The 27820-nt window shown below is 34.3% G+C and overlaps 2 protein-coding genes across 4 annotated transcripts; both read left to right on the top strand.

Annotated features, from left to right (window-relative positions):
* The first annotated feature begins 1 nt into the window (after position 1).
* LOC145304606 (uncharacterized) lies at positions 2 to 15791 on the top strand. The gene is made up of 20 exons (XM_080146525.1): positions 2 to 335; positions 550 to 629; positions 4126 to 4255; positions 5110 to 5198; positions 5762 to 5854; positions 6326 to 6577; positions 6736 to 6813; positions 7194 to 7332; positions 7606 to 7772; positions 7877 to 7932; positions 8609 to 8711; positions 9042 to 9211; positions 9572 to 9653; positions 9993 to 10049; positions 10279 to 10357; positions 10635 to 10744; positions 11283 to 11357; positions 13983 to 14122; positions 14557 to 14707; positions 15223 to 15791. Exons 1-20 carry the CDS (start codon positions 2 to 4, stop codon positions 15286 to 15288), a joined length of 2451 nt encoding a protein of 816 aa, XP_080002651.1. The 3' UTR covers positions 15289 to 15791.
* A 249-nt stretch (positions 15792 to 16040) lies between these two features.
* Positions 16041 to 27718, top strand: LOC145304612 (transmembrane protein 242). 3 transcript variants are annotated; one of them, XM_080146534.1, is made up of 7 exons: positions 16041 to 16120; positions 17327 to 17425; positions 17671 to 17735; positions 17850 to 17944; positions 18079 to 18125; positions 26724 to 26887; positions 27604 to 27718. In XM_080146534.1, the coding sequence occupies exons 1-6, from the start codon at positions 16064 to 16066 to the stop codon at positions 26859 to 26861; spliced, it is 501 nt and encodes a 166-aa protein (XP_080002660.1). In that variant the 5' UTR covers positions 16041 to 16063; the 3' UTR covers positions 26862 to 26887; positions 27604 to 27718. The 3 variants fall into 3 exon arrangements, with proteins under 3 accessions (XP_080002660.1, XP_080002659.1, XP_080002658.1); XM_080146533.1 differs by having other exon boundaries at positions 26724 to 26889; positions 27583 to 27714; XM_080146532.1 differs by lacking the exon at positions 27604 to 27718 and having other exon boundaries at positions 26724 to 26996.
* The last annotated feature ends 102 nt before the right edge of the window (positions 27719 to 27820 follow it).

The following is a 27820-nucleotide window of genomic DNA, read 5'->3' as shown; positions in this document are numbered from 1 at the left end:
AATGACGGAAATGATAAAAATGGAGCAACACCAGCCCACCAAAATGGAGGCACAGGATGAGGATGAAGGGGGGGATAATATGGACGAAAATATAAATTTTGAAAATCCTCCGCCGCCAACAAAAACGGCGCCGCTCAGTGACGACGAAACTCCGCCGTCGAAAAAGCGACACATTGGCCTAACCAAAGAAAATGTGGACAAATTACAAAATTTTATCAAAGAATCTGAAAAGAAATTTGAGGATATCACCGACATCCTGTGTTGGATCCTGAATGGGGACAACAGCTCCCTCCCAGAAAATAGTTTTAATTCCGAGCTAAGCTTGATTTCTCAGGGATGGATATAAAAAAAAACGTGGATATTGTGACAGGGAAATTTTAGGTTGCTAAAATGGTCTTCAGTTATTGGTCAATTCTTTCCTCTATGATCAGGGGAGGGGATTAGGTACAGTCTTTAGTCTTAATATTAGCTAGCTAGGAGAAACATTTTATCTGGTTATGTGAGAATCTCTTAACAATATCCATGTTAATTTACATCCATTTTTCAAGGATATTTTAAATATGAGGAAGAAACTCGATGTTATAGAAAATAATGTTCAAACTCTCAGAGCAATTTTCACCGATGAAAAGGTTAGCAGCAAAAATTTATAGGACAATTAAATATTATAAAAATTGTCCAAATTGTAGTGTTGCTGTCTGTTGTAGATTGTAATTACTAGGAAAAGATTCTTCTATCTACAATTGTCCTATCCCTCCCTAGTAAATTTAGACATTTCTTAAAAACAGAGTAGATATTGTTTAATTTTTAGTAGCGAAGCTACTCTATAATTCACTTTGTCAGTCCGTCCGTCAGTCCGTAACGCTATGGGGGAAATGGGATTTACTCAGCTCCTATAAAAGATAGAATGCTGAAATTTTTTGACAACATTCACACCATTAAGGAGCACAATTAACTATAAAACATCATTGGCGGTCGGACCGATTTTTAGCAGGTTTTAGGCTATTTTTATATTTTTCACATTTTTCTTCGGCTATACTCAAAAAACGCCTATCTCAGAAAACGCCTATCTCAAAAAACGCCCATCTCAGAAAACGCCTATCTCAAAAAACGCCTATCTCAGAATTCGCCTATCTCAAAAAACGCCTTTTTCATAAAATGCCTACTACATTTTTAAAAATCATCTTGTAGTGAAACATGTAAGTCTAAGAAGGTATTGGGAATATTATACAATATGTACATTATAAATCTTCTTATTAAAATATCTATTTCTGAAGTATAATGTCACTCTTGTACATTCCTTAGGCACTTTATATTTTTGTAAGCCTTTTGAGTAACAACATACTAAAGGTTTGCTTTTTGAAAATTGATCACAATTGAATATCAAAAACTTTTACCTAGTTAATTTATCTTTTATTTTTTATTTTTTTCATATATCTACTGCAAACAACCCAGTTTACTTTTTAGTTATTGCAATAAGATGAACAACTATGACCTCTATTAAAACATACTTTTTTATTTATTTTCTTTATTATTTGACCTAATATCTTGAATTAACAGAATATCAGATTGAAATGTTGTAAATATGACTAAACCTAGTAAATTTGTTAAGAGATAATCATAAAGATGTTGTGGAATTTAGGTTGATTGAATTTCAAAATGGGGTTGTGAAATTTGGGTAGGGTGTAAGGAAGGGATAAATAGTTTAGAAAACACAAAATTATGTTCTAGTTTTTATTATGCTTGAAAGAAATTTTAGATTCATGTTATATAATTATTAAAATACACAAATAATGTACAAAATATTTATTGAGCATGATATGCTTTAAACTTATCAGAATTAGATAGCCTCGAAATAAAAAAAATAGTTTAGAATACCTAATTATTATAAATTATAAAGCAATTTAACATTTATTTTAGATTCTACTTTCCATAGTTGATGAATTTTGGGGGAAAAATAGGGTGAGGTTATTTTAATGTCTTATCCCTATATTCCTTCTTATTCTTACCAGATTAAAAAATGATGTACTTTAAAATGAGCTTCAATGATTTAACTCTTTCCTTCAATGAGTTCTCCCTCCAATAATTTTCTTCCATTTATTTAAACTACCCCTTTTCTCTAAATATAGCAGCTACTCTTTAGTATACCATTTTATCCATCTTTGTACATAGTTTATAAAATGGTTGATTTGGTAACTATTTATTTGTGTTTTAAATAAGAGATCATGAATGACAAGTATTGTATTATTCTTTTGAAAACTATTAATAAATTAGGCTTTATTTTTAAAAATCTTGTGGGCATTTTATGAAAAAGGCGTTTTTTGAGATGGGCGTTTTCTGAGATGGGCGTTTTTTGAGATAGGCGTTTTCTGAGATGGGCGTTTTTTGAGATGGGCGTTTTCTGAGATAGGCGTTTTTTGAGATGACCCTTTTCTTCATATCTCCAGTGTTTATGGTCCGATTTTCAAAATTTTTTCAGTTACAGATATCAAAATTAAATTTCCCGTCGTTTAAAGACACAACCATAAAGGCCAGACTGCCTTTTTAGCAGGTTTTAGGCTATTTTTATATTTTTCACATTTTTCTCCATATCTTAAGTGTTTATGGTCCGATTTTCAAAATTTTTTCAGTTATAGATGTCGGAATTAAATTTCCCGTCTTTTAAAGAAAACAACCATGATGGCTGGACTGCCTTTTTAGCAGGTTTTAGGCTGTTTTTTATATGTTTAGCATTTTTCTCCATATCTTCAGTGTTTATAGTCCGATTTTCAAATTTTTTTCAGTTATAGATATCAAAATTAAATTTCCTGTCTTTTATAGAAAATAACCATGACGGCCAGACTGCCTTTTTGGCAGGTTTTAGGTTATTTTTTTATATATTTTACACTTTTTTCCATATCTTCAGTATATATGGTCCGATTTTCCCAATTTTTTAAGTTAAGGATTTAAAAATTATTTTTTTTTGTCGTTTTAAGTAAACAACCATGACGGCCAGACTGCCTTTTATCAGGTTTTTGGCTATTTTTATATGTTTTACATATTTCCCCATATCTTTGTCTATTTTGATCCAATTTTCAAACTTTTATGGGTTATCAGTATCAAAATAATTTTTCCCATTGTTATTAGCATCTTTAATATAATATACTTTGACCATCGTCATCATACAAAATAAAACAAGGTTTCATGTTTATTTTATCCAATATATCTATTCTTGATTTTAGTAAAAACCTTTTAAATCTACCTGTACGTATTCCCATCTACGATTTTTTGTGCTTCGCTACTTATGGATGTTGTCATCCTTGTTACTTAATAAATATGAAAAAGGCATTATTTAAGGACTAATACACAGACCATTTTAGTAGCGAAGTCTTCTATAAATGTCAGTGTCTGTTGTATGTTTGTCTGCCTCTCTGTACGGCTAGTATATATTTTTAAAATATGAGCCCAAAATAAGATTGTAATTACTAATTTGCTTCTAGCTGGTGTAATTTAATTTTGGAATTTTCTATCATGAATGCTAGAACATTCCAAGTAGTAGAAAAGTTACAAAAATTAGCCTAAAACCATTAAAATCTTAAAATAAAAGATCTCACTAATCGATGGACTGATATGGTTCTTCTTTCAATGAGGCTTCTTATTGATCCTTTAAAATACCATGATTTTGTTACTATAGTTTTTCTTTTTAAAACATAAATGTAAAGGAGAGTTTCAGCTCTCTCCTTCCCTCAAATGCCCCTACAGACATCGAGGGGGGGGGGGGCGTGGGTGGAGCCGCTAGTATATATACATAAATTATTTCAAAATTTAAGAAAAAGCATTTCTTGACAAGAAAAGCAGAGTATGCCAATATTACGCCAAGTAAAGCAGCGTGTGCCAATTTTCCCCCTAGTCAAGTAAAGTATGCCAATATTCCCCCAAGTCAAGTAGCGTGTGCCAAACCAGGCTGTTGGCATACTCAGCTTGACTTGATCATCCCATTTTTGAATATTTTTAACTCCCTAGATTGACATTTTAAGATGTCTATAACTTTATTGCGGCAGTCTTAAGAGGTTAAAACGGTTTTTTTCCTGCAGACTTCCTATACAGATTAAAATAGCTTAGTTTCACAAAAAAAAACTTTTTTATCAGGGACAAATAAATTTGAAGCAGCTGAACGACATCAAAGAAGAAGTGCGGGAAGATTGGACTAAATTTAGGTCGAATGCTTTCAATGGTATCTATAATACAGATGATTTACTCGACTTCAATTGTGATACAGGAAAGGGCATATAGTAAACTTTTAATGGAGGGAATGATAAAAAAACATAATTTCACGAAAGTCTCTTTTTAGTCAAAAGTCTAGAATAGGTATTTATCTTATCGTATTATAGACAGCTTTCTGTGGGTATTAAAGGCCCTGGCTAACAAAACTTATGGTTTTTTTAATATTCGAGGAAAATTGTCTGTAATTCGATGCTATACATGATTTGTTTAGTTGTTGTTGTAGCCATGATTCTCTTAAGTTAGGACTCAGATGCACACGGAGACTGGAAGTGAGAATCCTTTGGCCAATCTTAGATTGGTAAGCTTCGCGCACAGCTGATTGTATTCTATGTTACATTACAAGCTGACCCGCAGTTCTCGTGGAAGCTACTCAATTATTACATCACCCTGGCCTAGAGTTTTGGCAGGTGTTCCATATTTAGCCACCCTAATTAATGGCACTCTCATACGAGGAGCATGGATGAGGGAAAGCATGGTTAGAGCTGCTTGATTTGCAGAATCCTAACTTCCTACAAATCTCCCCCCTTACAACCCTAGGGCATCTTAGGGAAGGTTGCGTGATCATATTCTGACAAATTGCAACAGCATTTGTCAACTAAGTGCAAAGTCTATGTGGTGACTTGAACTCGGTTTCTCCCAACCACAGCGTAGTGCGCTAACCACTACACTATGGGACACCATAAGAGCCGGTTCTAATCCACCGGATATTAATAGGTTTTGAAGACTTGCTGAAAACTTTCTTTCTTTAACCTTAGTTGAAAATGAATGTTAATATGATTTATTAATTGAAACCTTTCCCCCTCCACCCACCTCTCAAATAAATTAAATTTTATATGCCCTTGTAATTAGAATTAATTGAGGGTGTGAATTACGACCCCAAAATGGAACAAGATGATTACTATGAAGATAATTACTATGATGATTATTACAAACCAAAGGTTCATTATCAGATTATTTATTACTGCATATATAACAAGTATGATTATGGTCATAAATAGAGAAGCAAGAGATAGAAATTCCATTTTAGATAAGATAAGAACATTTGATATAACACGAAAAAGCTAGATAAGCATTTTCAAACATTAGCAGCATTTTTGTATCTTTGTTCAGTTAAAAGCAAATAATAATTTTAGGACTATTCTATAAAGATTTAAGATTTAGTAATTATGTTAGTTTTAATCCTGATGTGAATTCTTTAAAAAACTTTTGCATCACTAAAATCCGTTTGCCTAACTAAAGTTTTAGTGCGGCAAAATTATCCCCTCTAAATTTTTAGCGAGCCTCACTGATTTTAGTGAGGCATTTTTTTTTTAAGAATTCACTTGTGGTATATACAGAAATCTTAAGAGATGGGACAATGGGATGATAGGGATGATATATAAATTTACACTACAGTACATACACCACAATTATGATAGATAAAATCACCAATAATATGTTTTTTGGGTCGTCATATCAAATTGAATAACTAAATCTGATACTAAATTAAATAAAAACATAGAAAAAGAAGAAAACTAAGAAGAAAGACAGGTTCGAATTTGAGGAGAAAAAGTCAAAACAACAGAAATATCAGTGTGATTTATGCAACAAAAAGGTCAGGGATTCATGGATATGACTATATGAAATGTCAGAATCATAAAGAAAATGTTCTACCAATGGATATATAGAATACGTGGATATTGCGACAATGGAATTTTTGTCGCTAATTCAGGTTGTTATTATAGTCCTCATATATTGGCCAATACGTTCCTCCATGGTCAGAAGAGGGGATTGGGTAAAATCATAAGTGGAAGGGGATGGGGGTATCGTTATATTATCCAGCTGGGAGAACCATTTTATCAGGGTATGCAATAATCTCATAATATCCACGTATTCTATATCCATTGTTCTTTCAATTCTTCATATATTATCAAAATTATGAATTCATAGTTAAGTATTAGTTTTGGTATAATCTAGGATATGCCAATGAAAAATAAATTTTTCAGTATTTTAGTCAAAATAATCGTGACCGCTGACCTCATATTATTTTTCGCCAATACGTATCCATTAATCCCTGTAAAACCAGGTGTTACGACTTGACTTCCACAAGGAAAAGATGCACGGCACGACAACAGCCAAAAAATTCACATGTCACTTGTGCTACAAAACATTTAAACTGGCGGATAACTTTGCCAACCACAAGGACCAGGTGCACAACACCAAGCTTAAGTGCCAGATTTGCAATTTTACCCATTCCAAGCGAGAGACAGTCCGTCAGCATATGTTTAATTGTCATGAACCTATAGAGGTGCTCTACTACATTGATATGGACAGACATGTAAGTTCTTTTTAATAGATTTCATATTATTCCGCATTTTTATAATATATTTTTCTAAATATACACTTACATATTTACTGTATTGTAGTTTACCCTTGTTTAATTTTCATGTTTTATATCGTTGTGTTTCTTATCCTCTTATGTATGATTTTTTTTAGATTGATATCTTCCAATGTTCGATCAAGGCATGTCCCTTTGAGTCTGTTATGGTTCAAGAAGTTCACATGCATATGAAGGTTAGTTTTATAAAAAAAAATTGTTTTCTTTTTAGGCTAACATAGTTCAATAAATAAACGAATATATGAAGTTTAGTGTCTGGATTTAGGAGTGTCTCTTAATGGATTTATTATTACTTGGATATTACACCAGATTATCATATACTCTAAAAAAGTGAAACTTGTAGCTTACTAAAATAATGATCCTAACTATTCACTCCCTTTCCCCATTGCCTCCCCTCCTACTGGATGAACGAACTGACCAAGGAGTGATGTCCATGTTAGTAACTTACGTCAATGACAATTTTTCCGCTTTAAATTAATCATATTTAAAGAAGTTTTCATTTAAATGAAGGTTAATACTATGAATTCAAATTGACTATTTAACAATGTCTATTTAGGTTGCGCATGACAGAACCATTGACATCAACAACAAGCTGGAGCCTCACCTGTACGGGGACTGGAAATGCCAGGAATGTGATTTCGCGCATTTTAGCATGCTGGAAGTCAAGCAGCATATGGAAAGAGATCATTTTAAAGGTTGGTGTGCTAGAGAACTTTGTGCCATCAGTTGACTAAATAGTAGTGCAGCTACTTTATTACTATGATACTATGTCCGTCCGTCTCATCCTTTATACTTTCGTTTGCTCCTTCGTGAGAGTGATTTATCTTGAGATTTACTGTCCCCTTAAATAGTTAAAAACCTTTCCTGGAACTATAAGAAGCTTCAAAGTAAATGAGAACCATATCAGTTCAGCGGTTAGAGAGATCCTAAGCAGGCATCCTATTACTTTTAACTTTTTAATCTTTTAGGTGAAAAAGTGACCATGTTTGTGACCGAGGTGCTGAAACCTGAATCTAAACATTTACTCTGCCATACCTGTCCGTTCAGCACCAAGGACCAGGAGGCCATGGATCTTCACCTCCTTACCTATCATAAAGCAAAGGCCAAGGACTCGGAAAATTTTAACTTTAAGAAGGTTAGTGTGTGTTTAATCATCATTTTATTTTATTTCATCAAATTTTATTTTTTGGCTCTAATTTACCAATGCACATCCGATTGATAAAAATGTATTTTATTCAGGAAATCAACGATTCTGGACAAGTGTATCATTGTAATAGATGTCACTATGAAACTAGGAACAATATTATTACTTTCTATTTAGTTCTTTATAACTGCATCTTTGATTTAAAGACAGAGGTTAGTTTTTAAAAGGTAGAATGAAGAATACTCGCTCACTCTCAAACCATGAAAAACGCATTCATTGGTATCTACAAATATGCCGTCATACTATTGGCTAGATTTTTCATTGGTTGATTTAAACGCAGGCGACAAAAAATGAAACATCAACAAACATATAGAATTTGTCTTAATTTCTACCCTTTGAAAATTTACCTCAGTAGGTAGGTAGTCTTTTTTTCATTTCAGAACGGCATCAGTTTTTATGAAAACTAATCTTGTTTAATTTTCATGTTTTAAGCCCTGCGGTGACCTATAACCCTAAATGCCACACGGCCTATCCATGCGGGACTATCCTAAACATTACTCAATCTAACCTAAGATAAGATCAAATACGAATCTTGGAAGCTGTGGTGCTTTCATACAAAGTACCCTATTTGTTTATTAGTTTATAACTTTATAATATTTGGACGCCTCTGACTGGGTGGCCCCCACATTGTTACGCCCCTCCTCCCGCAGGGGTTAGGCCCAAACCCTAAGAAACCCTATGGCTAATCAATCAATTAAAACTTGCCCCGAAGTATTTTTTTTTTTGAAATTTCAAGTATATTTGAAGTAATAATATAACGCTGATAGAAATGAGATGTGTTATCTTGATCATGTGAATGCTGAGTTGAGATTTAAGAAATGTCCATTCTGTGATGAACATTTCATACTTAAAGACAAAGAATTTACAAGGATTGTATTTATTTAATGTCTAAACTCTGTAAAAAAATCTTCAGTAAAGTTAGTTGTCAAATATTACGGAATATGCAATTTTTTTTTTTTAAAGCAAGGAAGTTAGTAACTCGGCTAAGGGATATTTATCCCCACCCCTCAAAAAAGGTATTTTTTTCTAACTGAAAAATGGTAGGTAATTTTCTAGACGTATATTTCTATTTCATTTATTATTGTACTAATAACATTTTGTAATTTATTTTGATTGTTTTTACTTTCTGTGCGTCCATTTATCATTAAAATGTAATTAGACATTTGTAAGATACATTATTCACAATTAACCCACCACAGGCATTTGCAGAAACACGGCAAGATTTATGACTTCAGTATCAAGCAGTGGGTGTGTCAGGACTGTCCCATCAAGTTCAAGAGAGATGGTTACGCCCAGTTTTTGTCCCATTTGTACAACGAGCACAAAATTGGGACACCCTATCATTGTCCCAAGTGCGATTTTAGCACAGGAAAGTTTAACTTGTAAAAATTACCTAAGTGATTCTCTAAAAGACAATCCTTTTAGATAAAGTAGTAAGATTTTTTTTGTTTAAAGCTTACGATCTTAATAACTACATAACTGATTAAGTTCTCTATTTCATGTAAGCTTCACATGGGTCCTGTGATGGTTTCAGGCTATATTTTTTTCTGATTTAAGTGTTAGAATGTTTTTAAACCTCTCTATGTCGACATATGTTAACCAAAATGTCTAATAAATTTAGAAACATCCTAGATTGTAAAGTTTATTGATTCCTTAAAACAGGTTCTAGCAAAAGGAAGCAAATATGCAAAAAGTTCAAATTTCATGTTAAATTTGTACTTCCTTAAAGGTACTTTGAACAATATAAAATTGCACGCCACAATCCACGAGGAATCTCAACACCCATGCCCGGACTGCTCTTTCATTGCAAAGGAATAAATCCATTTATTTTAGTCTTCTTTCGAAACCGGTGGATTAGAACCGCTGTTAATGATATGATGCGAAAAAATGAACGATTGTAAAGCTTATTAAGCCAACTAAGGTCTCATTTGATTAACATTTTATTTTCAAATTTAAGTAGTCCATTAATGTAAAGAAAAGAAAATATTTTTTTTCATTTGTATGATTAGTTTAAACGACAAAAAAGGCATACCAATTAAGGTTTTTATGATTTGTAAGCCAGTCTATCCTTTGTCTAATTTCTCTCTATTTTTTAACCCTTTACTGGCGACAATATTTTAAATATGGAAAACATGGATTTACCCTTTTTAGTCGAAGCACAGATTGGCAAAACACATTTACAATGCTCACACATCATTTGATTGCAGGAATAATGGATAATTGGAAACAAAATAATAAATAAGGGTGAAATTGGTTAAAACAATTGGTTGAAACGTTTTGACATTCATGTCAATGAAGCAACTGATAACCATTTGATAAAATTATCCATAGTTTTAAGCCAACGAATAAGAAAATGTGATAATTAAACTTTTTGTACTATTTAACTGTCCAATGTCCCCTCCCTTCTTGCAAAATTATCTATTTTTACCCCTGCAGGGCCTGTGATATTAAATTCAAAGTTAAGGAAGATTACAACCATCATCTCAAAGATCATAAAGAAGTTGAAGCGTCTCAAGGTTCATTTGACCAATAAATTTTAGTAGTAATCTACCTACTCAATTAGTAATTTTGTTCATTTATTTTGCTTTATTTGAATTAGTGGTTGAAACGTATGGACGCTTAGTTTAAAGAACTTATCAATCAAAATTCAATAAAAGTCCCAACAGTTTTTTAACCAACAATTAAGAAAACGTTATCATAAAACTTTGGGGACTAGTATAATAAACAGTCCAATGTCCCCTCCCTCACTACATCCCTCTACAACAATAATATTTAAATGGCCCAATTCTACAGAGGAGAAATGTATTTGCGACCACTGTGGAGACTTTTTCATGACACACAAAGAATATTTCCTACACAAGATTAAAGTCAGAAAAGATGCTAAACCAACCTATCCCAGCTTGGTAAGTTTATTTTATTTTTAAACTAAGTAAATACATACTAAGTAAATCATAATTTAAAAGTAACAGGATGTCTGTTTGTCTATATGTCAGTGTGTCTGTATCTTAAGATCTCGCTAACCGCTGGACCGATATGGTTCTCCTTTTCATTGATTCTACTTATAGGCCCAGGGAAAGACATTTTTACCCCCCCTAAAAGAGAAAGTGGAAGATCGACTTACTTGCTTTCCCGTTTTTTCAAGTGCCCCTAGTATTTCTTATATGAAATCCAAATGTTAAAGTAACAGGATGTGTGTGTGTTTGTCTTTACCGAAAGATCTCGCAAACCGCTGAACCGATATAATTCAGCTTTACAATGTAGCTTCTCATAGAACCAGAAAAGGTTTATAACTATTTTGGCTGAGGGTACCATCACCTTCAGAAGAGAAATCGTCCTTAAAAAAATGACAGACAAGCAGACAGGCATCATGTTACTTTTAAATAAGGATATTCCAAATTTTGCATTGATGAGATAGATTATTTTAATTCATATTTGTTTCAGATGCCTGGAGAATATTTTTGTAAGCTGTGTAATGTTAAATGTAACAGACAACAAGCCCTGGACAAACATATGCAGGTATTGTAACTTAATTAGTAGCGCAGCTATTAAATAATTAGGGTATGTAGCTGTTCGTCTGTCCAACTGTCACTTTTTCGCAGTTTCTTTTATCGCAGGCATATGCATTCGAATACCTAATTCAAATTAGTAATTATCAACACATTTAATCACAAAAGACACGGTTCTTTTGGGACTAAGAACGATATATTGATGCACATCCCCAATGATGATAAAATAAATTACCCCACAACGGTCTAAGGGTGGAAATTTGGCAAAAAAGTCATGATCAAATTTTCTTATTTTAACTTGATATTATTGATTTACATACCCCAGCGCATGTATAATGGACAAGGAAAAGAAAAAATAACGTTTGGAACTAAGTTTATTTTTACTTCAAAGTTGGGTCAAATCAATATTTTTTGAAGGTCAAAAATCTTCTTTTTATTTTCTACCTAGATATGAAATATAATTTTTTTTTGCATAAATATCTATTAAAAACTAATTTCGTTCATATTCTTTACAAATATATACACCAAATCAATAAATAAAAACATTTTTATTATATATTTTACCTTATAAGTGTTAATTTTATGCTTTGAAAGTAAATTTATGAAATAATTTTCGTCATTTTTTTACTGAAAAATTTAGCAAAAAAAATTAGTTTTCGTCATTTTACTCCTAGTTGCGCTACCGACCCCATACCAAACCATATATGATTCTAAATTTTGAGAATATAATACAACTTTTAGTCAAGTTTCCAGAGTGGGGTCGGTAGCGCAACTTTAAAAATTTTTAATCTGAAAATTGCCTGTAAAACCTAAATTTGAAGGGGGGGGGGGGGGATTACAAATCATAACAGCAATCTTAATTTCTCTGTTATTCCATTACTATTAAAGATAATTGAGTAAAACTTTTTAAAATTAATCAGTAATTACTTGAGGAACAATAATTTTAAAGGAAAACCGCGACATACCCGCAGTTCCCGCAAAAAAGGCCGCCGCCCGCAAATTTTAAAAAACTAATTTTTTTATTTTAGTGTTTAGGGAAGGTTTTTGCAACTCTAGTCCATAGAAGGAAAGTGCAAAAATAAATTTTGTAGTAGCGTAGCTACTTTCAAATTCGCAAAGTCCGTCAGTCTGTATGAACCGATATGTAAACATCGTGAATTTCTTTGCTACGACTCAAGACGGTTGAAAGAAAATCTTTTTTATGAACATTATCTGTACAAACAACCATCTAGTGTAAAATTTATTTGGTCCGTCGGTCTGTTGTTAATTCTCTTACAGACATTAGATATCTATAGGGAAAATTTGATCTACTACGCAGTTTTATTTTGTAAGAAAGCTGATTTTTTTGTGATGATTAACTCACCAACAAGCATCTACTCTTTAGTTCACTTGGTCCCCTCACTCTGTCTGTAAAACTCTAAGAACATTAAGATTTCAAAGAGTAAATGTGTTCGTTTCTTCTGTCTTTTTTTGAAAGATACAATGCATTTTTATGTTATGATTTAGCTGGCAAATACTGTTTTAGTCTATTACTTGGTCTACCGGTTTTTCTTTACTGTTCTAAAATGAATTAAAGTTTGTTTGATATCAATTTTATGATGGTTATCTTATTTTTGGTTAGATAGAGGGGGTGGGGGCATAGATACAAAAAAATATTTAGTTTAGTTATGAGAATTCTTTTTTCCTTTAAAACTTAGTCTGATACTTTTAAAAACAAAATTAAAATTTTAACTTCTGGTTTGATAGTAGAAAGAGGGGGGGGGGGGTGGCGGTTTTGGCCCCTGTAGGCCATTGAAGGACAGTACTAAATTTAAATAGGTACTTATAATGGTAGACTATACAGGTAGAAAAATACACAAAAGATACTTTACAAAAAAAAATTTATCAATATCTTTAATAGGAAGCTCGATTATCCAGTCTCAATATTCATTTTCTTTAAGTTTAAAAATACCTAACCCCTCTTAAATAAATTATAAATATTAAAAAGCAGTTGTAAGTGGATAGAAAAAGGTGTATTATAATACTTTTATTCAAATAGATCACACTTTTCTATTGACTCCAAACAGCCAAATGAGGTAGCAAATAACACGGCGGAATTCGGCGGTAGGCGGCGGTTTCGGCGGAAAATCCCTATTATTTATTAATGATCGTTTACCTAGGGTAGTAATTGAATCAGGGAAGAAACTTGGTTCAATTATCTTTAAAAATAACAGAGTAGTAACAAAAAGTATATTTTAAAAATCACCCCTTTTTGGTTACCCCCCAATCACATTCCTGTGCACGCACCTATACATGACCAACTTTAAAAAGTTGCCTAATGTAATATATTACTCATAACTTTTTATTTTAATGAATTCGGACTGGTAGAAGTGTAAATATTTAAGTTTGATTAAAGCTATACCAAATTTCCACTAAACCCCTTAAATAGACCATAGTGATACCCCTTCTGTATTTTTAAAGTATTGCTTGGAAAGTTTGAAAACAAAACTCAATAAAATAACCCAAAGTTTTATTGATTAAAATAACATGGTTATAAAACTTAGAACACCATTTTTATATTACAGTCCAATTTCCCCTCTCTCCCTGGGCTTCTCGTAACATTATTCAAATCTAAATATGAAAAAAAAATTTCCAGGTTAAGCATCCAGCAGAGTGTAGTCTGGTTGGAGTAAAAACTTTACCAATGCTGCACTGTCAGGCCTTTGGATGCGAATACAAGACCAAGATCAGCTATAACTTGAAACAGCATGTTGAAAAGGTTCATGAAGGCATCAGGTTGGTTTTTATTTGTTCATTTAAATCCTAGTTCCAATCCTTGTTTTTAGTTTTAAATTTTCATAAAAATGATGTGGGGGCAGTAGTTTAAAAAAGAAAAATTGGAATGGTGCTCATTTTTTTCAAGGGGTGATTTCTTTTAAGAGTGTGATGGTACCCTCCAGCCCCCCCCCCCCAAAAAAAAAAAAATATTTATAAACCTTCCTAGCTACATTGTAAAGAAGAACCATATCGGTTCTGCTGTTATCGAGATCCTTTGGTACACAGACAGATAGACATCCTGTTACTTTTATATAATGATTGGTATCACGCATCTGACATAGCAGCATTGTGTACCAATTTGAAAGTGACATGATTACTGACATTTTCTTTGACGATTTGGTACAAGTAATATATATTTAAGTGCGAAGCAACTCAATAATTACACTATTCAGATGGCCGTGCGACCAGTGCAAGTTTGTGGGCGGCTACAAGGCGGACCTGAAGCGCCACGTCAAGATTGTACACGAGGGTTTTGCCCTGTTCTGCGACTACGAGAAGTGCACCTTCTCTACGCCACATCAGTATGTCATGAATAAACACAAGGCAGGATATAGGCGTTGGCAAATAATTTAACCTCTCAAAATAAAACGAATTTTGCGGCATTTGATTTTGATACGTTGTATTTTCGTATAAAAAAAACGACGACATTGAAAAAAATAATCAATCAATAATAATTAAACAAAAACAAATATTTTGTTGATGACCGTCGTTTTTATTTTATGTTTTCTCAAGGATTAAACCACGTTTAATCCGGAAATTAATAAAAAACGGGCAAATGCCGCGAAATTTATTTATTTTGAGAGGTGAGAGGTCTTTTTCTAAAATAGTTATGAAGGGTATGATGCTTATTTGATAAATTGGCAGTTATTCATTCCCCCCAAAATTAACATATACTAAATAAAGATCCACTTATGAAAAGTTTGTCTGTCCGTCCTATATAAATAATAATTTTCAAAATAATAGCCGTGAAAAGAAAACTAAGTTTATTAATCTCGTATACAAAACAACAGGTTTTAGACTATTTTACCAATGCCTAATCCTATATCCTAAACAAACAGGACGCGCACGTTGCCGAAGGCCACGCTGATTTGTTCCCACAGCATAAGAAGGAAATATTATACTGAGCTACTCCCACACCATAAAGATCTTGCTGAACAATACCTATACCCATACATATACAACCAGTGTTTTTTTTTTAATAGAAAAATTATTTTGCCACTAACTTTTCGTCATTTCAAGCAAAGAAAGTTGGTTAGAGATTATAAATGAATCAACTTACAACCTTAAAATCGCCCGTTACCCTATTTAAAAAAATATTTGTTCTCCTTCCTATTTGTATTTGATTAAAAAGGTAGCTATCCAAAACTTGAATTGTGCATTATGTATTGACTTTTTTTTACATAAAATTGGTTTTGTTTTAAATAATAGTATTTTATGTTTAATGCATGTAAAAATATTGCTTAGCATACTTTGTAGATATTAGGTTATGAATAAAAGAAGTTTTGTTCATTTTAGTTTATATTCAATTAATAGAAAAAAGGGATATTGCATCTGAATTGAAGAACTTTAAATTTATTTAAAAACACATAAATCAGCACATCTTAACGAAATAATGATGATTTTAATTGGTAAAAAAGTTAAGGCAATAGTTTTTTCAGATGTCATGCCCCTCATTAAAAAAATTTCAGTTTATTAGAATTGTTATTTAAAACTATGTAATATGCATATACTCCTTAATAAATTTTGTAAAAAAATACCTATACACAAAATGTAATGATGAAACCAGGTATAATAAAATAAACCATAAAATCTCGTACTTGTCATGTTGTATTTAATTGTTATGTATTTATCAATTTACTGTAAATTTCTGCTTTCAGATTATTAATTCATGAATTAAAGATGTCAGAATCTGCGAATGAAAATGAAAAAAATTCGCCGGAACCGAGTAAACCTAAGGTGTTTTTTTTATAGATTATGCCTTGTAACCCCAGAAAAGTTATATATCCCATTGTATTATAGAAAGCTTTCTGCGGATAGCTAAATGAAAAAGTTTTAAGATTAATACCTATCATTTTATTTTAAGGTCCGGGCCCACGAAACTGGTATTAATTTTATATTGTATTATTCGTTGAAAATTCTATAATACCATCCGATACGTGATTTTTCCAGTATGCCCCACAGAATAAATTTTAATCCAGCGGATATTAATTGGTTTCAACGCCATACTGGAAATTTTATCAATGGTTTATATTGACTACATGATGTCGGATGAAAGATTTTGAAAGATATGCTATAAAAAATGCGAATTTACATCGATTATCTGTCTTAACACTAGTCATTACTACTCGAGATTAATTTTAAACAGCAGCAGTGCAGTTATTATTAAGCAATGTTGATAAAACAACCATATAATGTTTATGTTTAGTTAGCTAAACGGACAAAAAAAATTTATTTCATGTTGTCTGGGAAGGATGCTGTATCCCCCGAGATGTTTAGGACTTACAGACTGGCTAGTTATAGAGCAGCTTTAGCTAATATAAACTACCTGTATCTGTAACGCAGGGATGATCAAAGTTACCACAAGAATCTCCAGAGGTTATCCAAAGGGTGCAGGGGGGCCAGGACGGGAGTACGGTTAGGGTCTCCAGGCGGGGCCTCAGGGCATTAATGGGTTTATTCTGGAATAGTTGAAGATATCTTGATTGTAATACCTAGATATAAATATGTTTTAAATTTATTCAGGTGGCTGAATCCTAGCTACACCCGGCTTACACTAACATCCTATTCTCCCCCCATAATGTAGTACAATGATGATTAGTATGGAAAGGGGTTAGTTATTCAGAGAATTAAGCTGTACCTGGATGATAAATCTGGACAGCTTAGTTCTCCAAAGAGCCGGCAGACATTATAATTAAGCGGTCTGAAAAATGAAAATCCTTAAACTGCTGTTTGCAACCGCGAAATTAGAATGTCTGCCGCAGTGAGCCGCAGGCAACCCGTTGTTCTTCTCCACTGATTTGGTGGCCTGAAAGTGTACATACATTAGTGTACATGACACATGTGATTTCTTGATATTAGAATTTTTTTCACAAAATTTTGAAGTTAGTTAGAACTTAGCCCCCATCTAAACTTCGTATAAAGAGTTTTTGTTGTAATCCGTAGGTACCATATGAAGTAAAAGCTGGTGTATTTCTGGCTACAGCGGCTGGTATTGGCCTTCTGGGTGGATTTGGTGCAGCCCTTGCTTCGGCTAAAAAGCAGGTATTGAGAGATTCTCTCAGACAACTAGCGAGTCTAAATAAATAGTACAAAGAGCTTAAATTATCAAATTTCAGATGACTTAGAATCCAAAGAGTTTAATATTTTTAATTTTAAAGGATTTAAAGAGCTTATTCTATTTGATTTAAAGGATCCAAAGAGTTTTAATCATTTTATTTTGAATGATCCGGAAAGTTAAATCTATTTAATGAAAGGATCCGAAGAGTTTAATATGTTCATTTTTCAAGGATCCAAAGAGCTTCGATGCTGGAATGGTGGGGGCTGATGCTCAGAAAAATATGGGTAAAGCCAGGTATCATAACTAATTGTTATTTTTTTGGAATTTGAAATATATCCATATATTTTTTATTTGAAATTTTGAATGATTTTTATATGAGAAAAAGACGCATTAATTGTAATTGCCTAGGTACCTACATGAAACTGGAACCAGTTTAGCAACAAGAGCTTTAGGCTATGGAACTTTGTATGCTTTCACTGGCTGTGGTCTTTTATTCTTTACAGGTAATCAACACATTTATTTACCCTTTTTGTAAAGTTAGCTATGCTTATTCACAAGATATTCATAATAGGTACCTATAAAAATCTTTCTAATATTTCCTAGTGTAAGGAAATTAATAAAATTGTCTTAATTTTAGTTTGGAAATTGATGGGAGTTAATAACTTGACAGAATTTAGAGATAAGGTATAGTTTATTACTTTAATTTTACTATGGCAGTTGTTTCTTACATTTTCAAGAAGAAATTTTTTGGCGAATAATGGCTAAAACTGGCAAAAGTTAAGTTTAGCAAAGGAAAAATAAATTTTTATTACCTACCTACCCCGTACTATAAAAAATGTATCTAAATATTTATCATCGTAAAAGTTACAATTTAAAAAAAGTTTTTTCAACATTATTATTTCATGATAATTGAGTAAAAACCGGCTATTTGTAAATTAGCCTATCTAATAAACCATGTATTAACAGCACCGAACTTTTCCGCCATTCTTAATTAGCATTGCTTATCATACTGAAATACAAACATACATCTTATAGACTAAAACTAAAACCTCATCTTGAAATAGTAATACAAATGATATAAATGCAATGTGACATGATCTTATTTTATTAGCAGCGGACATATGATCAATATCAAATATAACACAAATAACATGATAACATAATAATCAAAATATCAATATATAAAACAGCGGTGGGAGATGAGTGGATTGATGTTGGTCCCGGACTCGAACCTGCAACATCAAATGTTTAACATTACTTAATGTTTCTTACCATCTTGTTTCCTCCTATGGGCTCTTCGTTCTTTTTTGTCATCTTTAGCAACTGCAATTCATCGTAGAGTTTGTCATTCTCCACACGCAGCGACTCTTTGATGTCTGTTAATTTATCCGCCAGTCTATCAGCTCTATTGTGTGCTTCCTTCAAGTATCTGTTTTCATCCTTCAATTTATTCAACTCGGCTTCCATCTTAACGTCGCGAGCCTCCCTGACGAGCTCGATCTCGAGGCGAAGGCTCTCGACCTCGAGCTGATACCGCGTCAACTCCTGGCACTTAGCTGTATAGAGCTCCGCGATCTTGGACGTTACCTTGGAAGCTTCGCGCTCTGTTGAGTGAGGGTCGTCTTTTCTCGGCATCCTGCTGACTCTGTTTAAGAGCCTCTCCAGGGCTGACACCGAGTCCGGCGTCCTGGCACCTCTCGGGCGGGCTCCCGAAACGAGGCTGTCGGCCCTCTCCCGGGACAACGTCCTGTGGCTCCCCTTCCTCGTGCTGACGCGCCTTGACGCGCTCCTGGTCCTGCGACCTCTCCAGAGTCCACGGCTCTTCAGTATGGAAAGGATCCTCTCATCCTCGGTGTACTCTGGCGTCATCCCCAACGGACAGGGGATGGGCAGCCTTACTCGGTTCTCTAGGCAGCCTGGGACTAAGATAGGCATGAGAATGATGCTTCTCCGTCCAGGTGGTGTTGACCACCACTGCTGCACTGCTGGGAACTAGACCTAGTGCTGTCTTATTCCACCATTCGGAATACATCTCGGCGAAGGTGAAGAGCTGGTTGCCTCTAGGCTTCAGGTACAGCTTATGGAGTGAAAGCTGCTGGTCGCCCGTCTGGGCTGTATACATACGGATCCAGCTGTTGAGGTCACCCAGGTCGCTCCAGTAGCGTTCGTTGTCCGGGCAGTACCTCAAAGTACTCCATGTCACGCGGTGACGGCCCGATTCTAACGAGGCCTCCGTCACTGCCTTTATCACCGAGGTGATGTCAGCATAGCTTTCCTCTAGAAAAAAAGCTGTTAATACATCAACCGTGATGTACATTGGCCTCTCCTCTCTCTCCATCGCTGACAGGAGCATCTCTCCGAATTCCTGGAGAGATTTTTCCTTCAGGTGAATGTATTTCACCTTAGCACCGGCTGGGGTTTCCAATTCAAAGTCCGAATAATGAAGGTGGATGGGTCCAGTCTGCTTGACGACCTTCGGCTCGTGCTTGTCCCAGTCCTCGTCGGAGCTCTCCTGCACGCTCATGTTGCCGCTGTCTCTTCTCTCAGCCATACTGAAATTTTTGAAAAAAATTAGATTCTTTGAAAAGAAACAATTTTTGTGAAAACTTGAAATAGCTTAAAACATTAGTTATTGGGAAACGGAAAATTTTTTAAAGTTTTTCGAAGCCTTTGGGAATTGTTTGTAATAAAAAATAAACTACTTTTTTTTGTTAAATAGATCTTGATTGTAAACACAGTAGAGAGAGTTAGGAGATAACAAAAAAAAACTTTTGGATAATGTTAAATTATAATACTAAACTTGATAAATTTTATTCGTATTTTAATATTTGTTGTAAAAAATTCAAGGAACAAAATAATTTTGAGAAAATGACAACTTGTATTCAACTTTTATTGTCATAATAGCCGCGATGATTTTTTTGAAAAATATTTGTCAATGATTTTATTTTTAAAAATATAAAACGACAAATAATGATTTGAATAAAAAATCTGAAATAGAGAAAATTGCATAAATTAAGAATTTTTGGATAAATTCTTTACCTTGGAAACTCGAGATGGTTTATTTGGAAATCAGGAGGTTTTTTGCTGTAAAACAAAGCGAAAACTGATGCTTTATTTCGGATAAAACACATGAAAAGTCACTTTTTTGAGAAAAATAAAATCCAATGGTAATGAAACACGTCCGATCAGATCCGTGGTTGGTTAAAAAAGAACTTCCGTTATTGTAAAAAATGCCGCGTATTGCGCTTTCGTTAGTTGTTGCGTCGTTGTTGGAAAAAAAGAAGTTTAATTAGTTTACTTCCGTTGTTTTGTATCTACAACGTAACTTGTAGTTAGTTTAAAGTCGTCTTTGTAATAGTTTTTGATGGTATGTGATTTACCTTTCAAGTGGTTGTGAAATTATTTTAAACTTTTGAAAATATTAAATTGAATTAATTATTTGTGAATGAAGAAAATAAAATTTGAAAAGAATTTTTGTGCTATTGAAAAATTAAGGATAAATTTCATCTTTGAGAAGACAAAATTTGATATTTGTTTGAAAACTTAATTTTTGATAGCTCTGATGTATTCAGAGCCCAGTTTTCCAGATTGTAGGATCATCATGAGCTTTGTGGGATTTACACCTTTCTTTGTCAGGATATCCGCGGCTTGAAGATCTCCTGGCACCCAGACTAGTTTCTTGATGTCTCCTTCCTTCAACCACTGCTTCACCATTCCTATTTCTCTTCTTAGCCTCCTTTCACTGACGTCAGTGGAATTGTGAGTAGCTTCATAGGCGTCTTTGTTGTCCACAATGGCTGTGATGGGGAAATCGTATTTTTCACCCATGATTTCTCTCAAGAACCACCTTGTGGCTATTGACGCATCTATGCCTGTGGTAAGGCTCATCGTTTCTGCTGCAAGTGTGGAATTGGTGACTCTTTGGATCTTGTTTGATCTCCACTCGATTGGAGCGCAGTCACCTGTGATTGTATTGACTAGGAACATGATATATCCCTGTGCGCTATCGACACCGTTGTTGAGGTTGCCAAAGCTAGCGTCTGTGAAAGACCAGATTTCTACATTTTTGAAATCCTTGAGGTTGCTGATTTTTATCTTGGCTACGTCTTTGGGTTTCATCATGGTTTTCCTTGCAGCCTTAAGATCAGCTACCTTGCCTCCTTGCATTTTCGTTGATGTCTCAATCATTTCAAATGCAATATCTGGTCTGGTAGCCCTGACAGTCCAGTTTATGGCGCCTGTCATTTGTCTTAATAGTGTTAGTTCCTCAGGTGTCATATCCTCGTTGACTTGGCTCAATCTTTTTGCCTCAATTTGAGGAATTCTGACTCCTTCCACATATTTCTCTTGATCAAGGGTGATGCCATCTTTTGTTTGATTGAGCATGAATCCTGTATACATGAAGGATTCACTTTCTGACTTTCCCATTTGGAAAGTTTCAAGAACTTGGGGTAGAATTTTCTTGTTGAAAAATTCAGTGCCACAGTGAATAAAATCATCAACATGTAGGCCAATCACTCCTTCTAGTTCTCCCTTTTCATTGAGAAAATAGAAGAATCCTGAGTCATAGGCTGATTTTTTGAATCCCAGTTTTTCCAATCTATTCTTGACTTTTTCGTACCATTTCTTGCTCGCATCTTTGAGACCATAAAGACATTTCTTTAGTCTCCACAGCTTCTTTGTCAGGTTTGCTTCTTTTGGAGGTTTTACCAGAACTGTTCTATCTAGTTCATTCCCTTGAAGAAAAGCAGATTTTACATCGCTTGCACTGATTTGCCAGCCTTTTGTTGCGGCAATGGCTAGAATTATTCTCAATGTATGTTTATGCATGGTTGGTGATTCCTTGGGTACATCATGAATCTCTTGAAAACCTTTAGCTGTCAATCTTGCTCTCACTTCCTCTCCTTTCATGGTGAGTACCCACAGTGTGGTTATGTACTCTTGTCCCTCATCCTCTATGATATCGTAAGTATCAAAGTGTTGTAGTTTGTCCAGTTCTTTTTGTTTAGCTTCCAGTGCTTCGGGAGTGTTTGTTTCGTCCTTCGCTACTAAAGTGGCCAATACTTCTTCCGGAAGATTTTTCTCTGAACTGTCCTCTCTCTCTCTTCTTTCAACCCTTGGTTCTTCCACTTTTCTAATCTCCAGGTTTTCGATATCGTCACTTAATACTTCACCATTCTCAAGACTGAAATTATACCAGTTTGGGTACTTTCCTGTTCTTTTGCAACTGCTGGTGACTGTTGCATTGTGCCAAGTGCCATCCAGCTTGATTTGTACTTTTTCTGCCTTTTTGAGTATAGTTACTTGTATTTTGTGAGATTTGCTTTTCTTACTTGGTCTACCAGGCTTCTTTTTTTCTTGTTGTCCTGATTCCTCTGTGTTTATATCTTCATGGCTATTTTCAGACCTATCATCTGTTGTATTATCTTCTGTTTCTGTGATTTCATCTTCAATTTGGGCAAGATCGTATTGAGAGATTTCCTGAGTGTTCTTTGTGTGTGTTTCCTTTTCTTCCTTGCTGTCAACTTCTTTGTTTGTTGATTTATCCTCTGTTTTTGTGGTATCTCCTTCTTCTATTTTTATCTTGGCAGCTAGTTCCGGTTTGACTGGGTGCAGTCTGTTGGCATGAATTTGTCCAAAGTACTTTCCATGTCTCACACAGATCACTTTGCCATCCTGATATACCACTTTACCTGGCCCTAGCCATCTATCATCTATTTGTCTTCTGTAATAAACATAGTCTCCAGGACTGTATATGTGTTGTGCAGTTCTCATCTTTGTTCTGAGTGCTCTCTTGAGTTTCTCACAGTTTTGAGTTTTCATGTATGCGGCTCTGCACTCATGTAAGGCTTTCAGTTGATCTTCTAGTGCTTTGCTGTGACTCTTTGCCTCCAGTACATTTGGTGGTTCGTCAATAATGTTTGGAATGTTTGGTTGTCTTCCAAAAACTAATTGGAATGGTGAAAATCCATGTACTGTTGACAGGGAGTTCTTGGCTGCACATGCCCACGCCACTGCACTTTCCAGATCGATACCAGGATTGTCTGCTTGTACTCTTACTACAATACCATCTGCCAGTCCATGTACTTTCTCGCAAATCCCATTACTATGGGGACTGTATACAGCAGTAGTGAGAACTTTGATATCTAGTTTGCTCATAGCTTCCATCATTATTGAACCTGTGAATTCTGATCCATTGTCTGTCAGAATTTTCTTTGGCTTTTGGAAGTATCTAACCCAATGTGTCATAAAGGCCTTTACTACTTCCTCAGGTGTCTTTGATTTTAGTACCGTTCCAACGGTGTATCTTGTGAAATAGTCCACCATGTAGAGAATGGGTGTGCCTTTTAGGATTTTTAAGTCCATTGCTACACACTGGTTGAAATCATTAGCAAGTGGGTATGCTACTGATGGTCTATCTGGTAATCTCTTCTTCATGATGCATCCCTCACATCCGTCAATGATCTTATCTATCATTTCATCAAAGTGATCATGCCACTTGTCTGCTCCTTTGAGAAGGTCTACAAATTTCTCTTTGCTTCCATGCCCAAATTGCTTGTGCAATTTAGTGAGCATCTTGTATTGATCTCTAATTGAAGCTTTCTCTAGATCAATTAGCATCACATGTTCCATGACCATTGAGTCTTCAGCATCATCTTGTCCAAGGAGGTTTATGATATAGTGACCTGCACTCGTGGTATGTAATTTGATGGGTTTTCCATTAGCTGTGGCTGTGTCATTGATTAAGTTTATAGCTATGCCAAGCTTTTTCATGTGATCTTTGGATAAGAGCAATGGTATGTCTGACTCTATCACATCAATGGATAGCTCATGAATATCATTAGCAATGATAACTGGAATTTTGTATATTCCTTGAGATTTTAGGGATTGTTGGTTACCAAAAGTAAATGAAGTTTTACTTTTATGTGGACCTGAGAGAAGGTGTTTTAAATGCTTTGGAATAGCTTCCATGTATATTTTTAGCCATTTCATACCTGTTACACTGCTTGAACAGCATGTGTCCAATGCAGAAGCATTTAGTGCTTCAGCTGTGAATTTGGATAATTCATTTTCATCGGTTGTGAAAAAAATGTGTTTTTGAGTATCATCTTCAGCATCCCTTTCCGCTTCTATCTCCTTTAGTATGTGTTCCGGAATGTCGTCTTCCGTGCCTGAATTTTCGCCTTCTATTACAAACGCCTGCCTATTTGTCCTCTGGTTCCTATTAGCATTTTGGTTTTTGGGATTGTATGGGCAATCTCTTTGTAAATGTCTTATGGACATACAATTTCTGCATTGTAAAATGCGTCCCATTTCGTCTTTTGAGTTTATATGCCCCCCTTGGTTTGAAAAATTATTGTTGCCCTTATAGTTTTGGTTATTTCCCCCATGGGTGTTTTTGTAGTTACCCTGTGAACTTTGGTAATTGTTTCCTTGTGAATTTTGAAAACTATTTCCCTGCTTACCCTTTTGGAAATTTTTTCGTTTGGTCCAGGCAGCGAATGCCTCTTCGTGTTGTGCCATAAAGGCATCTGACAGGGTGTCAGATTTTTCTTCTTTATTGAGGCCAAAGACATTAGTGAGCATGTCGAACATTTTTGATTTAACATTTTCGTAGAGTTTGTCGTCATTGGAAAGATCGACTACAGAGTTTAGTAATTCTATTTGCTGTGCCGTGAGGTTGGCATTATTCATAAGAAAACCTGCTTTTATGTCCGTGGACAGTGTGGTTAAACCTGCATTTTCCGCTTTCGCTACTAAATATTCAAAATGTTTTGCGTATTCCGCAAATTCTTGCCCTTGTTTACGGCGATAATCAACGATATCACGGAGACATTGAAATTTTAACGATTTTGACGGTTTACCTATATGCGTATCTAAAAACTCTAAAATGAGGTCTACGCCGTTTTCTGCTGCCGCTATCGTTTCTGGGCGATGCTTTTGAAAAAGCTGACGCTGTATGTTATCACCGAAGGATTCGTGTGTGTTTTTTATACCAATGAGGAGTAACGCTCCTCTTTTTGACTTGGGAATGTCAGTAATAATGTTCCATAATGTTACATTGTCTTTGTAGTCTGAGTATAGGGAGTAATCAGAAAGTTTGGGTGCTTCCTGAGTGATTTTAACTTCAGTCATTTTTGGAGAGTGAGATGAGGTTTCAGTATTTTGGAAAAAACTTCGCCTCTTATTATTATTAACAACCCTTTTCCTTTTGATTTTATCTACACAATCGTGTATGGATATACGGTTGTACTTTTTGTCTTGGATATGACGTGGTTTCGTCCTTCCCATTAAGGTGTTGTTGGTTTACGCTACTATGGAAGGTTATTATCCTTGCGATCTTTTTTTGGGGAAAAAAAAAATCCGATTGTAGTGAAATAAAGTTTGGATATTTTATTTTCGCTACTTGTTGACGCTGTGTGTCCTTGTTGTGCGTTAATTAAAAGAAAATAAAACACATAGAATATTTCTTTTATTGATACAAAATATTATTTATTTATGTAAACACAACTTGACTATAACTATAACAACTATGTTTTTGTAAAACAACAAATGTTTATGACAAAACAAATCTTTGTAAATCATGCACCGGCCTTACTACGGGCCTAATAATTGGAATAATTAAATCACTGGCCTTGCTACGGGCCTACAGTTTATTTCAGAGTATGATACAATGCACTTTTGAAAATAATCACCAAACCTCTACGGGTCTAATCTTTGGAAAATTAAATAGCAGATAAAGTGTTGTGTGTTTTTACATGGTTGCCGTAGATCTTTTATAAAAAATACAAGCTGCTGCTACTATTTGATAATTGAGTAAAAACCGGCTATTTGTAAATTAGCCTATCTAATAAACCATGTATTAACAGCACCGAACTTTTCCGCCATTCTTAATTAGCATTGCTTATCATACTGAAATACAAACATACATCTTATAGACTAAAACTAAAACCTCATCTGGAAATAGTAATACAAATGATATAAATGCAATGTGACATGATCTTATTTTATTAGCAGCGGACATATGATCAATATCAAATATAACACAAATAACATGATAACATAATAATCAAAATATCAATATATAAAACAGCGGTGGGAGATGAGTGGATTGATGTTGGTCCCGGACTCGAACCTGCAACATCAAATGTTTAACATTTCATTGTAAAGGAAAACAATGTCGTCTAGCGGTTTTTGGGATATTAAGCAACAGACAGACACAAAGATACCCTATTACTTTTCTTGATTAATATGGCAGGTGTCCCACATTTTTGTTTTTAGGTCGGTGGTTATCTGCCACGAATACCTAAGAACAGCCCTCCACAGTCTAGAACTGAATTTTCAGGTCTCAATGATCTGCTTCAATATATTATAGATCTAGATAATGAAAAGAAGAGGACAAAACCTCCTTCCTCCTAGTGGGTTATTAATTTTTGTTATTAATAGTACCTAAGGGTTTAATCTTTTATTGCACAAGTTGAACATTAAGGTTTAAGATCATTTTGAAAATTGTCAAGACTGTCTGTTAAGTCTCGAATTAAGGCGATGGATGATACATAAGATTAACCCTTCTGTAAATAAAAATTATTAATTGAAAATTTTAGACATTACTAGTTGGGAAGTAACCAATTAAAATTCAATAGAAATAGGCACCCAATGTTCTTTCTTTGAATAAGATAACGTGGTTATAAAGCTTGATTCAATGTCCCTTTCTCCCTGAGATGGGTTTTTAAAAGATGCCGCGTTTTTTCTCCACATTTTTTACGCTATGATTAACAAGCGCGGCATTCGCGAAATCTAAACAGAGTATACAACTTAAGAATTCAAAATTTTAAAATTATTATTTTAGCCATTTTTATGATGTCTAATACAGCTCTAAAAAGATATATTAATAAATATGCAGCAAAAATGGATTAAAGATAATTTGTTTTCCTATTTAAAAGGCTGTACCAACAAAAGCGAAATAATTAAATAAATAGTTGTATACTCTGTTTAGATTTCGCGAATGCCGCGCTTGTTATTCATAGCGTAAAAAATGTCGAGAAAAAACGCGGCATCTTTTAAAAACCCATCTCTGGGGAAATTTTTTTTCAATCTTTTTTCTCTACTTGTGTAATAAAAATGAATTGACCAATTATGTTTGAATTCATACAAACTGAAGAAATATCATTTTTACCAGGGATAAAGATAGAGCATCTAAGATCAAACTATTTTGCCTTGCTCTTATTCGGATATCGATTTATAATTTTACTGTCGGAAATAAAAAAGAAAAGGGGGGGGGGTGGTTAATGCAACCATCATGATCTCGTAATCAGTGAGCAAATGGCAATTCGAATTTCGATCTGAACTGTTGCATGAGTAATCCTTGGTATTTTCCC

This window comes from Acartia tonsa, chromosome 13, assembly GCF_053477335.1.
Source record: "Acartia tonsa isolate MP-2025a chromosome 13, ASM5347733v1, whole genome shotgun sequence".
Lineage (NCBI taxonomy): Eukaryota > Metazoa > Arthropoda > Copepoda > Calanoida > Acartiidae > Acartia > Acartia tonsa.
This window is presented reverse-complemented; position numbering and strand designations above follow the sequence as displayed.